The sequence below is a fragment of the Leptopilina boulardi genome, unplaced genomic scaffold (assembly GCF_019393585.1).
Source record: "Leptopilina boulardi isolate dan_hultmark-lab unplaced genomic scaffold, ZJU_Lbou_2.1 LbouV2_341, whole genome shotgun sequence".
NCBI lineage: Eukaryota > Metazoa > Arthropoda > Insecta > Hymenoptera > Figitidae > Leptopilina > Leptopilina boulardi.
The window spans coordinates 4,684,097-4,702,383 of NW_026137909.1; the positions used below are offsets into that span (position 1 = coordinate 4,684,097).

General features: G+C 30.0%; 1 protein-coding gene across 1 annotated transcript in view; it reads right to left on the reverse strand.

The window, feature by feature from the left end:
• The window catches only part of LOC127285715 (sericin 1-like), a 32,626-nt gene extending 14,790 nt beyond the window's left edge, over window positions 1–17,836 (reverse strand). The window contains exons 1-2 of the mRNA XM_051311853.1: window positions 17,819–17,836; window positions 14,728–16,945 (exon numbers count right to left, since the gene is read on the reverse strand). Of these exons, the coding sequence (XP_051167810.1) occupies window positions 14,728–16,945; window positions 17,819–17,836 (2,236 nt within the window). The remainder of the gene's footprint in view (window positions 1–14,727; window positions 16,946–17,818) is intronic.
• Between the last annotated feature and the right edge of the window lie 451 nt (window positions 17,837–18,287).

An 18,287-nucleotide genomic window follows, 5' to 3' on the forward strand; every position in this document is an offset into this window, starting at 1 on the left:
TCATTGAAAATATTCACGATTTCATCTTTCGAAAATTCTGATTCTGCAATTTTACATTCTCGTTCCCATCATTCCTCTATTCGACATTCTGAATCTATTTATTCCATAATCTTAAATCCCTTCTTCTGTTATATCACCGGTTTTCGAAAAATTGGATATTTTTAGGATTATTCAAAATATCCACAGACATCCCTGAAGCGGGACTCAAATAGCGTATTAAATAGTACTGTTTAGTGCTTGAAGCTATGTTCGGATGTATATTGGTTAGGAAACACAGTTTGTAAAAAGAAATTAAATATTTTTTGTCAAACCTTTAGATAGATATTTTCTCTTCTCTTTTTTTGCTGAAATAAACTTTTGGCATCACGAGAAATATTTTTGATTTAATCTCGTTAAATTTTGGTACATGACTTGTATATATATGATATTTAGATTTCAACTTCTTTTTGGAAAAATACATATATCCTCGTGGTTTTGAAGTCGAAAAGCATTTCCCATTTCTACCGGAAATTATGGAAATGGGAAGACGTGCGTGTTTGACTCTCACCATAAGGAAGAAATTTATTGAATTTTAAAATACAATTTTTATAAATTTAATTATCAAAAAATTTTGATTGAATTAAAACAAAATTTTTATTATTCACACTAATTGATAAATTAAATTTTTTATTTTCAAAGAAAATATTTTACTACTATAAAATTTTATGTTATTTTCTTTCTTCCCATATATGTACACGTAAAAAATGTCAATTTTCTTATATACTTTCCCCCAAGTATAAACTAAAAGTATGGCCACATTCTTCGAACTTAAGTGTTTGCATTTAAATCATTCAAAGTTTGATGCTTTTAAAGTACTTGTGGATAAATAGAGATTGATGTCGTTATGTTAGAGATGAGGCTTTTACAGTCGAGTGTTGTAAAACTTTTTATCTTTCCTCATGTATCTAGATGCTTTGCAACATGATTCTTTGTGTACAAGTACAGAGATTTCATTGCGCAGTAGTAACAATTTTATTCGTTTGTGCTTTTTTATATTTTAGCCACGCACACGTGAATTTGGACAATATCAATAAGTATTATTTTTATTTTCTTTGCTTTTTATCTTTAAAATAAATATAAAAAGAGAGAAATAGTGTCAAAAGCATCTGGGCCATAGAATGTAGAAAAAACGACTATACAGTAGTAGAGGTAGAAATTGTTCGATACTTTAAAGAAAGATGATGAAGGTTTGAAAGTCTTTCAAAGCACTTTTTAAGTTATTTGTTTTTCGTTTCAACTTTTTTTTTGATATTTTTGAAAATATTCTGAATTCGTTAAAATCGGTGATAATTGTCAAGGTTTATTGTTAAAGGAATGTAAAAACTATATGAAACTATTTTATGTCTCAATTCTTAAATTTATGTTAGCCTTGACACTAAAGCTATAGAATTCCAATAGTCCCTTACCAGGCAACGAATTTGTCCTTTTTTTTTGTCGATAACCGTCACTAGCACCAGCTGAGGGTTAAAGTACATCATAATTTACACGAACGTGAGAAAACGAAGTTGTTCCTAATTTAATTCTCCAGTTTTAGTAAGGATTCCCTTCCCTTAATCAAACTGTTAGCGACGGAATTTCCGTCACTTTATAATTTTTTTATATAATTATAAATTAATAATTTTTATCCGAATATTTATTATATTATAAAACACAACACACATTATTATTCTCATTGTGAATATTTTAATTATTGTTTCGAAATCATTTAATAATTATGCCAAAGGTCTTTTCATATACTATACTTATAATGAATCGTTAAATTGAAATAGTTACAAAATAATAACATGATCTAAATTATTATTATATCATTTAAATCTGGGTCTTCAATATATGACAGTTACTTAATCCATTTGGAAGATTAAGTAATATTAATGAAAATTATAATTAGAGTAGGTGATTGAATGTATCACTACCCCAATTAAAAATGCAACGTTGTTGAAATTGCATGAACATAAGGAGAAGTCGGTTGCTAAATCAATTCTCCCTCTACATGAATCGAGAGTGATCATTGTCACCAATCTTATTGTTGCAAGGAGTTTAAATAGTCGGTCTTTCGACAACCAGGTAGCAAAGAAGTGTTCAGTATCATTTCTCGCAGAGCGGATGTTGTGTTGATTCCAGCAAAAGGCGGATGATTATATATTATTGAAGTCCCACAAAAAGTGGTTGAAGTTATTGATTATTCCCCGAGTAAGGGTTGATTTGTGATTATTAATATAAAGTACAAGTGTCTTGAAAATATACAAGTTAAATAGAAATTAATTGAGAAATTCATTTTAAATAAAATAAATAAGAGAAGACTTCCGCATACCTAAGTATCAAGTGACAAACAACGAGTAATACGATACTTTTCTGTTACGATTATAATTCTGGTGAGTCTATTTAAATAATTGACTTTAATAAAATAGTTTCTTCTTAAATAAAATTAAACATACACAAACACACTAGCATCCTACATAACAAACAGAAATTTGTATTTTTGAAGATAGAATCTACCTTGTTGCTATTTGTGAAACTTGACGTTAGTCAAGTAGCTTAATTAATTTGATTATTGAATTTTGTAATAAACCTTTCTTTTCATGCATAAAGCAAATATACTGAGCATAAATTGTAATAAATTAAGTGTTAATTTAATTTGACTCCATTTATTTATTTCACTTTGAATTACTTTGTCTCATGTTTCTTTTTAACATTTTCTCTCAAATACCGTCTATCCGGGTTTATTGAATTAATAATTTACTGAGAGGTAGTCCACTACCTTATTCTAAAATTGTTTAGCGAAGAGCATTTACGCTTTCCAAATAAACGGAATTGTTAAATAATAAAAATTAGTATTCTTTCTAAATATTTATTATTTCCCGTCAAATTATCTATTTTATTTTGTTAATTAACTTCCGTCTTTAACACAAACTAAGGGGACAGGTAGGAAACAAAAATGATTATTCTAGATGAAGCAAAAAATTTATTGTATTCACACTTTTATAAATCTCTCTCGTAGAAACTGTCAGGTTTTGATCTTTATTTTAAATATTAGAACCCACTGAAAGCAGAATCTTGATTTTCTTGAAGAACAACTGATGAAAATGACACCCACATAAGAACTGCTTTACTTCTCAAAAATGCGTGGTTTATATAGTGGAATACCAATCGATAATTTCGGGATCAATGGTTTGTGGGGTTCGCCAGAATTTGATTACATTACTATATTTGGTTATTAGCATCTATCAAAAGTTTCAATAAAAACATTTAAAAAAAAAATGTCATCTAATTTGGTTTATAAGATGCATTTACGATTTTTTGGGATAAAACTATAAAATGTTCCATTATTGGCATGGAACACGTGTAAATTCGCATGTCGCTAAAGCGGCATGGTACGAAGGATGCGTGTTTATGTTCCTCGTAAAATACTCTACATGCCTGCAGATATTGCCTGTTCTCAACGAGAGTGAACGCTCGAGGTATTCAATGCATATTTGCTTCCAACAAACGGCCATGACTGCAAAATGTACAACATGTATTCCCCGGCTGTCGAGGCTTTTGATCTAACAGGAAGTCAGTGGTGGTGGTGTGCTGCACTCTCTTGTACTTCTCAATCTAAAACCACCTAAGTCCAATGTGTACGTGGCGGTGGCGCAACTCTATTCATCGAGTATATACATATAACTTTGTTCAAAAGTTTCCCAAATCTCTTTGGGTTAGCGTCAAGCGTTGATTTGAGATTAGACGGTAACAAATGTTCATTCCCCCTTTTCAGCTCGTCAAAATTTGCTAAAGGTGCATTGCCTGAAGCGTGTCATAAGTTATACGATACGTTATGCGATGCTTTTGTTGTTGTTCGTTCGACATTCAAACCTCAATTGAAATCATGTCTGTGATCTCCACAACAATACAGTTACTAAAGAATTTTGTTTTGATTGTTTTTATTTTGTTAAATCAACTATTTAAAATGAAATATCGCAAGCTTTGAGCAATGTACATACATAAACATATCAGACTCTAGCTATGGGGGATCAAGTCTGGAATCCTGGCTATTCAAGCTTTGCATATGGTTTGTTGTACTGGTCATCGTGGAGGACAGAACTTCAAAGCAACTTGTAATTAAATTTTGTGTACCTACAGTGTCTGTAACTTGAAAAAATTTAATTTTTACTAAAAGAGTAAAGCAAACTTCATGTTGTTTCATTGTGATACTCCGAGAATTCTTTACTGTTAAAATATTATTAGTTACCAAATGGTATTTCAAGAGATAAGAAAAGTTAAAGTTTTGGAGAAAAATCAGTAATTTGGCTTAACGGAATCTTCAGGAAATGTTTCCTGAAAAGAATTAAAATTCTAATTGATGTAGAAATCGGATGGAAATTAATATCCCAATCTGTAGGAATCTGTTCTAGTAAACTTTTTTTAGAAAATAAAAATTCCTTTGGAAATTATTATCGAAGGGTCCACTTGGAAGAACCTCCAGAAGATTCTGATAATTTCCCTCTGAATAAAAAATTAAAAAAAAAGTATTACTAAACATTAATTATTAAAGTATTTAGTAAATGCAAATTAAATTCTGTAAACGATTAGTTTCATGTTATATGCGTCATTTAAGGGAAATTCTCCTGAGCTATAATATTATATTATGTTATACATGTGTAGCGTAGTCACTTAAATATAATCAGTCGAAGTACGTTTAGAGTTAGAGATCGTTATCACGACAATAATACTTGATGGATATGTTATAAAATACATTTATAGCAATACATATATGTATATATATCTATCTATGTATAACAATCATGCAAGGAGTGTATAACATTCTCTTTATTTGAATATTAATTACAAATTGGAAATAGCTTTCCACCAATAGTTTAATATTCTAATATGAAATTTCATTATTATTACACACTGATGTACACTTTACAATATTTTGTGCATACAATTTCTCGGAATAATTAACAAAATTCTAATTAATATTTAGATTAATAATTTGTAATGTTTCATATATATCAAAATAAAAATTTACACAGCATTTATCGATAATTGTAGAAAATTACAATAATGTTTAAATAAAAATAATAATTATAATAACATTTGTGGTATCTTATATTAAAAATCAATTGAGTTTTGTAAAATAATTAAATTTATAATGAAGCGATATTCTCTTCTTGAGAAAAGTCGATGAGCTCCTGAATAATGTGACCGGTTCGGCTCCCGTGTATTTATCAAATTTAACTTTAATTTCTGTGTTCTCTAATAATTGGGCAGGGGTGGGAGCACTGGCGGGTTGAATCGTCGTATCGATGAGATCAATGCGAATACTTAATTACTTGACTTTCGCAATTCGTCAACGATTGATTCAACCACGGCTACGCTCTCACGTGCCGGCCGAGGACACGGAAAGGTAGTTATTGTAAATTTTGTTTAAATATCTTTCTTAAATTTATAAAATGTCTATTATTTTTATTTATCGGTGATTTTTGTTATTTTTTGTTGTTAAATAAAGTGTGGCCGTTTGTGTCATTTGGGTCTTATTCTAAAAATGGATAAATTAATACAATTCGTGACGGGATGAACATAAATTGGATAACCGGAATCATTACCAGGAGTTCTTCTAGATAAGTGAATGGTTTAATTCATGGATATCATCCGGAAACTGATCCCTAAATGTCGTCCGTCATCTCATCATGTATTTGGATGAGTACAAGAGATTTATTTTTATTATTTATACCATTATTTCTCAAATTGATTGAATGACCATAAGAATGGAGAGTGTTTGATAGTCGTTGGACGAATTGACGAATATTTAATTTTATTATATCTTTTCATTGATCGCAACTATTTATATGATTTGATATTTTCTAAAAGACAAGGTTTCTTTATATGTTTATATTGAATTTGAATGTGTATATGTTTATTATTTGTTATATTTATATACTTGAATTCCTGACGTCAGGTCGATTTTTGTGCAGAATTATTGTTGATAATATAAAAATTGATATTGGACGGATAAATCAATGTTTTTCTTTTATAATTGATTCACTTTAAATAACAATATTCAATGATTATTTTTATAATGCCTAAATATTTATACTTAAATTCTCAAAGATTGTGAATTTTTAATTGTTTCGGTTTTTCGATATTTTGAGAACTGGAAAATCGTTACAATAAAAAAATTTAAATTAAAAAATTTGTATATATATTTAAAATGTAAATGACTTTAGTTATTTATTTGAAGTTTCTAAGACTTTCAACAGTAGTTACTTACACTGAGATTAAAGATTTATGATAATTAGAAAAAGGAAGAAAAGTGAACATTAGAGTAAATGAGAAATAAAGAAAGAAAACATTGAAGCATAGAGAGGACATGGAGATAGAAGTGAATGAGATGAATTCAAAGGAATCTTAATAGTAGGGAGCTCATGTAGAAGTAAAAATAAAGAAGAGCGTAAAACAATAAGGTTAGAGAAGGGAAGAAAAAAAATATAAATGGAGACAGAAAAATAGATAAAAAAAAGAAAATGGAAAAATGTCTAATATTAGGAAATAGTAGATAAATTAATTGCAGTTCGTGTATGTGCAAATTTTTAGTAAATTAAAATTAAGGAGGTTACATATTAGTTATGTAACGCGATAAAAAGTTTTTTTTCAAAAATGTTTTCTTAATAAACCATAAATTTTTTTAAAAATATTATTTATTATCTAAAAATACATGTCTAGAACTTTAGTTAACAACAAATGTTTTTTATCAAAAACTTTATGTGTTGTAACTTTTTAAACAGATTTTAATTAAAAGAAACAAATTTAAGGTTACATTGGCGTTGCCAATCAAAAGATTTAAATCAATAAAATTGATTTCAAAAATTCAAAATGGCATATCCAACATGGACTTCTATCGGCCATATTAGACACGCCATTTTCAATTTTTGAAAACTGACATCAGATTAGAAATCAGCGACCCCAAAAAACCCCCAGATACCAAGTTTGAAGTAAATAAATTAATTTTTTAAAAAATCGTCTATCTCTCAAAATCCGACATGTTTTTTGAGGTTAGAAAAAAATCCTAACGTGATCGAGCAAAACGGACTTCGGATTCGTGTTCAGCGCGTCAAAACACATAGGGATAGGGTATTCCGGTCAAAAGTTCATGATACTTTTTTTTTTGTGGGGCTGTGTTATTGCTACGAAGTGAAAAAAAAGAATATCCAAACAATTCTGTAAAATCTCAAATAAATGAACATAAAAACTATAAAATGCTTTTTTATTTTCCTTCATCTACATTTGCTACAATACAACAAGGGAACAACAAAAGTTGAGAGTACACACTAGGTCTCTCCTTTATTACATGGAGTCAGAGTACATGGGTTAACGCGCGCGCGTATAAATTCACGTATACAAACAAACAAAGTGAAGAAAGTGCAAAAGAGGACATGAACGAAGACCCTGAGTAAACACCAAAACACACGAATGGCTGGTACAGTCCGTACTGGCGATAATCCCATGAGCTGCCCCCCAGCCAGGATACTTCTTCTTGACTAAAATCTAGGGTTTTAAAACGCTTCCCTCAAGCCCAGTAGAGCCATGCCATTCTGACAGGACCCTGAGTCCACTCTGTCGCGTCGTCGTTGCAAACGCGTCTTAATTTGCATTTACTTTGACTTTTAAATTGCTAGCCATGCACCACGGCCCGCGACACCGACGACCGCATAGTCGTCTCTCTTTCTCTCTGTGAAGGGGAAGGTTTTGAAACCTCTATACGGCTGGTAAAAAAAAAAAGAAGGAAAAAAAAAAGTTTTTTGAGGGGAAATAAAGCGGCGCCTCTCATACTTTGTTCAAGAGCGAAGTCAGGCTTTCCTCATTTTCCACGTCCTTTCGCCGCTAGACTTTTTCTCTCTCATCCCTGTTTTAAACGAGACTCGCCAGCGACTTGAATTGATTTTTCCAACCGTTTTCTGCGTGAAAATACACAGCGTCTATCTAATCGCAGAGGCAAAAGCGCTTCTATGCTTCCACATAAGGGTGAATGCTCTCTTTAATATTGCATTCATTTTTCTAATATATGCAAATTGTTTTCAAGAAATTGGCAAAAACAAATAAAAAGAAGCTGCTACTAGAATTTATGAAGCACACTCAAGTCTCATCTAAGTCTAAAAACAGTTTGAAAAAAATCAAGTCTAAAAACAATTCTTAAATTCATTCTCAGTTCAAAAAGTTCTAAAAGTTTAGTCTCCAATACATTTTCACAAGTAACTTCAAAGATGTTCTGAAATATCCGTTGCAGTTAGGGAACATTTTGATTTTGTGAAAAATTAAGTCCAATTAAAATTGGGTTAAATATTAAGCTGTAAGTTTAAGTAAATTTATTAATATAAATTTTAAAATATATTTCTTAATCGAAAACACACGACACATTTGAGACTTCTCCCCTGTTCCATAGTTTAGTACACTACGTTTCCAAGGGATAAGCCTCCGTCCAAATTCATTACGCAAATGTTCAATTACAGTTGCGAATAATTTAGCTTCCGCATTGTTGGAAGATGTCAAAGCACAAGCACTACAATACGGACTTATCAGAAGCTGATAAACGATTAAATATCTAGATCTACTTAATGAGTATCAAAATTAATTGCTTACAAATGAGTCTCTATATTTATAATTATGAAAATTATATTTCAATAAAATATTTATATTATTAATATTAGTTCAATAGTAACAAAATAAGGAAAATAAATTTTTCCAAGATAAGATAAATTTTAGAGATAATTCAATTAAACTAAGATTAAAATTGCTAATGAGATAAGCTCAATTAAAAAATAACTTCATAAGAAATCTTATAATGAATAGAGAGAAACTGGACAGGGTGGCCATCTGGCAAAATCCGCTTTTGATAATAACTCTTTTATATTTACGGACGGATATAATCCTTTTTTGCATAAAATTATTCACATTAAAGCAAAAATTCAGTCAGTATACAAAAATTTCATTTAAAAGCTTATTAAATGGTAAATATATTTATTAAAATGTCCAGGTATATAAAATCATTAAGAGAATAATTTTTGCTTTTATAAATTCATCAGAATTTAAAAATTTTTGCTTTAAATTAATGTTATGTCATATTTTAAATAATTTTTAATTTTACCTAAGCTGAACTTATAATTGTTCCCTATTCTAATTCTTCAATTTAACTTAGCTAAATTAACAAAGTTGGGAAGAGGTTTATTAAATGAATGATTTAAAAAAAATACAATATAAAAATTATTTATTTAAAAATACTGAATGTTCTCAATTATTATTATAAGACAATCAAACAATCCTTATTTTTAAAGATTCATATTATTTACCCTTAAATAAGCTTTGTAATGATTCTTCAATTAATTTTTCCTTTTTTCGAACACCGGGTCTCCTAAGATTATATCTTTTAAGTCGTAAAATTTTTATTACCGCATTGACACTGGTATATTTTAAGCTAGACCGTAACTGACGAAAACTTCTGAATATGTAATATTTTAACTTGTGAACTATGATGACATTTGTGTATCTTCGATGTATATTTTTAAAAACTGTATTTGACACTCGCTACGATGAACTCCGTGCTTATAATTTGGGACTGCTTTCGTAGTGAAAGGTTTCCATTTATATAGTTATATTTTCCAATGTATTTCTCCCGGCGGTACCAGCTCGCCTCTTTGGGTTAGATTCAAAATCGGTACCTAACAGACAAGAAAAGTGTTTATTGTTTTTTTTTCTATGTATTGGTGACTTCGTATGTTGCTTTCCTTGTTTGTAGATCGTCTTTCATAATTCCAAATATCAAGAACATTACAACTTTAATAAATATTATAATTTTATACATTGATCATTTTTAATATATTTTAACATTCATTATGATTATTTCGTTATTAACATTATTATTTATTTATACATTTAATATTTATTAACAATTTATTTACTCTTGAATATTCGTTTTATTCACAAATACCTGTCTACTCATAAACAATCATTTATTCACAAATATATTTATTTATCGATATTGAAATCTAAAATTTTAAGAACGTGTCAAAAGTAGCAACAAGGGGTAAACTCATAATTCTCGAAAATCCCTTTTCTCTCATCACACTCCGGTTAATTGTTTCATCCCAAAGTTGTATCTTTTTTTTTGCATTCCGGGATAGAGAAACAAAAAATCTATAAATAGGTCCCATAACGAAAGCTGTAGATTTTATATCAGGGCTAGGTCAGGTAATTTCAGAACGAGAATTAAAAAAAAAAATAACAACAAAAAGTAGGACATATTCAGGCGACCTGTATGCGCACAAACACGCATTCAAGAGCTTATACTCACTCCGGCAGCCTCGGTCACCACTCGAGCTTGCTTCCCCATTGTCTCTGGAATGAGAATATACACACTCTGAAACAGAGCTCGCAATAGAGCAGGCCCTCATTGCGATCTCGATAACGCTGCATTGGATGCTGTTGTTATAAAGGAATATAACGATCTAGTTTCGAGAACTGTCATCCGAGATGTATGACTCTCCGAAAACTCGGCTACTTTCCTAAAATATATGAATATTCAGAGCGCGCAAGTCTGAATAGAATGTCCTGGATTTGTATTATCCAAATTTAAAGCATTATTGATCATGCAGAATTTACAATGTTTGATTTAAAGTAAAATAATAAAAATTCTTTTGTAATTACGTATAAGGTTATTCCTCACAGCACCAGATATCCTAGGATATTCCAAAAACATCCTTTGGATGTCCTAGGGATACCCCAGGGATATCCTAAGGATACTTTAAGGATATCCAAATTAGCGGCGGTTAGGATATCGTAGGGATATCTAAGGATGTCCCTAGGACGTCCCAGGGATATCCTAATTGTGTCCCCGGATATTATTAGGATATCCTGCGAATATCCTTAGAACGTCCCAAGGATATCCTATGGATATCCTTAGAACCTGCCAAGGATATCTTCAGGACGTCCTAAGGATATCCACAGTATATCTATATTATCTTAAGGGTTAGAATATCCTTGAGTCGTTTTAAAAATGTCCCTAAGGTATCCATAAAACGACCCTAACATACAAATTAATTAAATAAAAATGGAAAACATATTTTTTTTGGATGTCTTAAATCGGGAATAATAAATATTCTTGTAACAATTGAGGGATATTCCATTCCCTAGAATATCCCTAAAATACCCTGCGTAACGGCGGTTTGGATGTTCTGAGGATATACTATGGACGTTTTCAGGATATCCTACATTAGTTTAAGATACCCTTTTGTTGTGAGGGTTGAAGCACCAAAGTGTAAATTATCTTATTGGTTCTTAAAAAATAAACATCTGTATTTTTCAAAACTATGTTTCTTTTTTTTACAAATTATTTATTTTCTTCCTTTTATAGAAATAATGAAATCTAAAACTTTAAGTGGTCTACACTTTGAGATTACCAAATTCACATAAACTAAAACAGTTGTAAGTAATAAAAGTTTAAACAAAAAATATTGTGATATCAACACAAAACTTTATGAATGCATTCTCCAGATGTCGATCGCTGGGGTTCATTCCTAATTTTTCATTTTCCCACGACAGACCCATGAGTCCCTATCGCCAAGATTTTCCCTCTGTTAGCAATAAAATTGCCTATTTCTAAAATTAAAAATATCAAACTACGAACCTATTTTATTTCTATCTCACACGTTAAAATAATAAATTTCTAATTTTTTATTTAATTATTAAGTTAACTCTAATTTTTAAAATATCAAATTAATTTATTAAATAATAAATTTCCAAAAAAGGAATTAATTAATTTTCAATTAACAAATTAAATTAATGTTAAATTTTTAAATCTTATTATAAAAATAATTGACTATTAAAATTATAAATAATAGAAAATTTATACGTTTTTACTAATTATCGTTTAATTATAAACAAATAATTTCTTTTATATGTTTAATGTATCAATATATATATATATGGGTGTAATGTATTTGTGTAAAATTACAAATTTTTGAATATTATATAATTAAATAATTATAAAATTATGTATTTTCTAAATAAGTTTGAAAATTTGTTTAAAAAGTGAATCTTGGCTCCATCTTTTATAAATAGTCTGAAATTTAAATCGTCACTTTTTCAAGACACCCTAATCTTAAGATAAGCCTACGCAAAGTCATCCCTTGCAAAGGCTGGGTCTAAAGGACCCAATGACATCTTTCTATTGATAAGATTTTCTATTTTTGTTTTTCATAAATCCAATCATTGATCTTTTCCAGTTTCCCACTCTAAAAATATTCATCCCCAAAACTTGTACCCGTCTTAAAAAATTAAGAAGGGATAGCAATATAAAAACTAATGACCTTAATAAAAAAAGTCAGTAGTTTTTATGTTCAGTTCTCTCAGTTGTTTCTACTATTTCCAATTCTAAGTTCTTTCAACTATTTTCAAGTTCCAAGATAATTCTTCTAAATCATTAAATTTTTAATTATTTCTCCAGTTATTAGTCAGTTCTTTTCAAGATACTTAAATTCTTCCAAGTTTAAATCTTCAAGTTCCAATTATATCATATACCAAGGTTTCTAGATTCATTGTAGAAACAAGTTTTTCCCACAATCATCATAAATAAAATTGTAAAAGTAATTTTATTATTTATCAATTTTCATTCTTTTCTTTAATTCACTTGTCAATGCTTCTAATTCAGAAGGACGTATTGAGATTAAGTTGAGCATTTTAGTTACTTCATTTCTTAAAAATTTGCTCATTACTTTTTTTATAAACCTTTCGAAATTTTTTTTAGTGTATTTAGTGCATTATTATCTTTTCAATTCTTTTAAATTTACCCCTTTTCAAAACAAACCAATTTGAAAAATTCTTGAGTTGTGGACAATAGTCTAGACTCAAAAATAAATTAAAATTTACTAATTATGTTGTGTTGTTGGACGTAACACATATTTCCTGCACCAGCTAAATCATTTACCTCCTTTTATAAAATTGTATTTTTTTAATTAGTTTTTCTATTTTCCGTTTAAAATATCATATTACAGAAACATATATTAATAATAATGAAATATTTTATGAAAATGTCAATTATAATTTAGTCAATATTAATAAATAATTATTTTTTTTTACTTTGCAGATTGACAGATCTATCATCGCCTCAATACTCCACCCATACCACTATGTCAATAATAATTTTCACAACTTCGTATTCTGAATCAGAAGCATGTCGTTACATGTATTTCAACCTTATTTAGCTCCGAGGTGCACAACTCTTTGTTCAGTAGTAGTCTGAACGGGATTGATCGAACCTATTGAAAATAAAGTCAGCCTTTTGAATACGCGACCTGTCATTACCCAGTGACGTCAAAGAGAAAAATCGATACGTTATTAAAACGACTGTGACCATGCACGCGGAACTCGACAGGTTTTGATTTGCATCCTCTCATTCCACTTCTCTTTCCCTCCCTCTCTCTATCTATCTTTCTCTCTCCGAATACAGGAAGAAGTTTCGAAACGAAACGTAAACGGACAGTTTTCACGGCTCCTGGGACTCAAGAGTCCACGATCCAACGATCTTTCACTTCCGGTCTGTGCCAACTGTGCGGCGAACACCAGAGACTTTCCTCTCAATTGGATTTGAATACGGAATTAGGGTCGTTACTCTTCCCGAAGGAAGCGGTAAGACGTAGTTTTACGAGTGAACGTGCAAAAGAGATGAAAAGGACCACGTCTTTTCTTTTCACAAATAACCTATCAAAGTTTAAGCAATTTTTAAAAATTTCAAATGTTGAATATATATAAGGATTGGATTGTCTGCTTTTTCAAAAAAAATGTATATATACTTTACTCTCTTTTCTAAATAAAAACTATATAATATTTGTTGGAAATCGAATTTTCGACGACCACACATAACAACCTTCTGCTGCGATAGATAAACTGTAAATCTTTCAATTTGCGATAAATCTGACAACTGGAAGTACCTAGAGTCCAATTTCTTTTGGGATGAGGAAATCCTTTTGAAACCTTTAAACTGCTGCTTTGATGTAATTTTAAAATATAAAAAGAATATTTAAAAAGGATATTTAAATTAAATTTAAATTATCTTTTTTACAAACATTGAGAATATATCAAAATTAATTTTTTTTATATTGCTAAATTAATCATGGATATTGAATCACTACAATGAATATAGACATAGCATTTATAAACGAAGGATAAATTTTATTTGAATTGACTGACGCACCATGAGGCATTTTACTGACTGTTTTAAATTTAATGAATTTTTGATTATGCATATTTAGACCGATGACTGTTTTGAAGTCTGTAATGAAATTCAATAAAAAAAAGAAAAGACAACTTAGTTCCTTTCACATAAAAGGGTGATTTATATAATTCTAAGCCAGAAAATAAATGCACGAACATATTAAGAATAGAGAAAAAATAGTAATGAAAATTTAATTTGCAATAATTACAAAATATATTTATGTATTACATAATCATATTTTTAAGTAATCTTGTCAAGTAGAGCATCACTAATTTGCCATGAAAATAAATATAAAAAACAAACTTTTGATGAAATAGGCATATACTATTGTTTTATATATCGTTGGCTAACAATTCTGCATTTAACATTTGTCATCTTATTTTTTATATGACAAAATATTCCAAATATGCATTTTTTATACATTTCATTACTCAAAATAGACTCACCACCTAAAGTAGAATTTGATCGATCTTTACTATTACTAACTAAACTGGATGTGGTTTTATTAGTAGAATTAGAGGTAGATCCACCTCCTGAACTAATGATTGATCCATCTTTGCTAGTACTAACAATACTAGGAGTGGTACTTCCATTAGAAGCAGAGGCAGACACTTCTCCTAAAGCAGAGTTTGATCCATTTTTGCCAGTACTAACTAAGCTAGTAGTTGTATTCTTAGTAGAATTAGAAGTAGACCCACCTCCTGAACTAAAGACTGATCCATCTTTGCTAGTACTACCTAAACTGGATGTGGTTTTCTTAGTAGAATTAGAGGTAGACCCACCTCCTGAACTAGAGATTGATCCATCTTTGCTAGTACTAACTATACTGGGTGTGGTACTTTCATTAGAAGCAGAGGCAAACACTCCTTCTAATGTAGAGTTTGATCCATCTTTGCTATCACTAACTAAACTGGGTGTGGTATTTTTAGTAGAATTAGAGATAAACCCACTTTCTGTTCTAGACTTTGATCCATCTTTGTTAGTACTACCTAAACTGGATGTGGTTTTCTTAAAAGAATTAGAGGTAGACCCACCTCCTGAACTAGAGATTGATCTATCTGTGCCAGTACTAACTAAGCTGGGAGTTGTATTCTTAGTAGAATTAGAGATAGATCCACCTCCTGAACTAAAGATTGATCCATCTTTGCTAGTACTAACCATACTGGGAGTAGTACTTCCATTAGAAGCAGAGGCAGACACTTCTCCTGAAGCAGAGTTTGATCCATCTTTGCCAGTACTAACTAAGCTAGTAGTTGTATTCTTAGTAGAATTAGAAATAGACCCACCTCCTGAACTAAAGACTGATCCATCTTTGCTAGTACTACCTAAACTGGATGTGGTTTTCTTAGTAGAATTAGAGGTAGACCCACCTCCTGAACTAGAGATTGATCCATCTTTGCTAGTACTAACTATACTGGGTGTGGTACTTCCATTAGGAGCAGAGGCAGACACTCCTCCTAAAGCAGAGTTTGATTCATCTTTGCTATCACTAACTAAACTGGGTGTTGTATTTTTAGTAGAATTAGAGATAAACCCACCTCCTGAACTAGAGATTGATCTATCTGTGCCAGTACTAACTAAGCTGGGAGTTGTATTCTTAGTAGAATTAGAGGTAGATCCACCTCCTGAACTAAAGATTGATCCATCTTTGCTAGTACTAACTATACTGGGTGTGGTACTTCCATTAGAAGCAGAGGCAAACACTCCTTCTAATGTAGAGTTTGATCCATCTTTGCTATCACTAACTAAACTGGGTGTGGTATTTTTAGTAGAATTAGAGATAAACCCACTTTCTGTTCTAGACTTTGATCCATCTTTGTTAGTACTACCTAAACTGGATGTGGTTTTCTTAAAAGAATTAGAGGTAGACCCACCTCCTGAACTAGAGATTGATCCATCTGTGCCAGTGCTAACTAAGCTGGGAGTTGTATTCTTAGTAGAATTAGAGGTAGATCCACCTCCTGAACTAAAGATTGATCCATCTTTGCTAGTACTAACCATACTGGGTGTGGTACTTCCATTAGGAGCAGAGGCAGACACTTCTCCTAAAGCAGAGTTTGATCCATCTTTGCCAGTAATAACTAAGCTAGGAGTTGTATTCTTAGTAGAATTAGAGGTAGACCCACCTCCTGAACTAAATATTGATCCATCTTTGTTAGTACTACCTAAACTGGATGTGGTTTTCTTAATAGAATTAGAGGTAGACCCACCTCCTGAACTAGAGATTGATCCATCTGTGCCAGTACTAACTAAGCTGGGAGTTGTATTCTTAGTAGAATTAGAGGTAGATCCACCTCCTGAACTAAAGATTGATCCATCTTTGCTAGTACTAACCATACTGTGTGTGGTACTTCCATTAGGAGCAGAGGCAGACACTTCTCCTAAAGCAGAGTTTGATCCATCTTTGCCAGTACTAACTAAGCTAGGAGTTGTATTCTTAGTAGAATTAGAGGTAGACCCACCTCCTGAACTAAATATTGATCCATCTTTGCTATCACTAATTAAACTGAGGCTGGAATCAGAAGTAGTCCCACCTCTCAAGGTTGAATTTGATCCATCCTGTCCATCACTAACTGTAGTTCCCGTGCTATTGCTATTTGACTCAGGAGTAGATCCAACTTCCGATATAGGGGTCGTTGATCTATCATCCGTTGGTGCGCAATTCTATAATAATGCGTTATAATAATTGTTAGAATGTTTCTTTAATGTTAAATTTTATTCAGTAATCGTTAGTTAACAAACAATATATAAATATAAATCATTATTTTTGTTGCATTAACCATTTAATACAAAAGACACTACCTTTTCTAGGTATATAAATACTACTAGTCTTATTATTAAGTTTAAAAAATTCAATAGAAGTTCTATTTTTTACTTTTCAAGGACTTTGAGGTTAATAAAATATTTCTGAACTTTGACCTTGGGTCCAAAAATTAAAAAAATGTTAAATAAATTTTTTTAATTGTATTTAGATTCATTTATTGTTTAATGTAAAATTCAATCAAAGTTTTAAAAAAATTTTATTTTAATAATTTAGAAATATGTTTTTGAAACTTACGATTAACAATGTAGTGTAAAATCCACCAAATATTAATATAAAAAATGAATTAACTAAAAGAAAAGAAAACATTTTTCTCTAAATTTTTTTGTCAAACGATTGAAGAGTTATGAAAAATGTGAGTAATAATATAAATGTGGACTTTCTATTGCTTTTAACAAGTGGAATATATGTATGATCATAAGACCAATTGTGCGCTGACAATTGCATATTTCTCATAACGTTGTCAACAAATATGAGGTAATTTAAATGAGTTTACTACTTATTTGTCAATAGAAAACAAACATAAATGATGAAATTAAATATATATTCAAGAAGATTTTTTTATGTCAGTACCCTCTTTGAAAGTATTTTATTTAATTGTAACATAATATCTAAATAATGTTATATAAGAATATCATTTTAATGTATATAGGATTTTTGTGTAACTGTATTTATATTATAGACATTTATTGCACAATGTTCTTTGTTACAGTTACCATAGTCATTAAATACATCTTTTTATTTTAATGAAATTTCATAAATAAGTTTTATTTTAATGTTGGAAAATTTTCTTAATTTATGTTTTATTATTATTATTACTTTATTTATATAAAAATAATGATAAAATTTTATATTAGTAATCTAAATTACCGACTGGTAGTAAAATTTTACCATCAGTCGGTAAGGTAGATTCTGGTCATACATTCTTGACATTATCTATATGATGAAGGTCTATCTTAGCGACCGGTTTATTAATTATTTATTAAAAAGCCATATTTATTTTAAAAAAAGATAAAAAATGAGATTCTAAGTTAATTAACCTATGCTTTCAAAGAAATTAATAGAATTCAATTAGAAATATTGACAATTTTAATTTAATTAATAAGAAAAACAAATTACAAATTAAGAAGAAAATTTAATTAATTCTCGAACTTATTCAAAATTTAATAAACAAAAAAAATATTT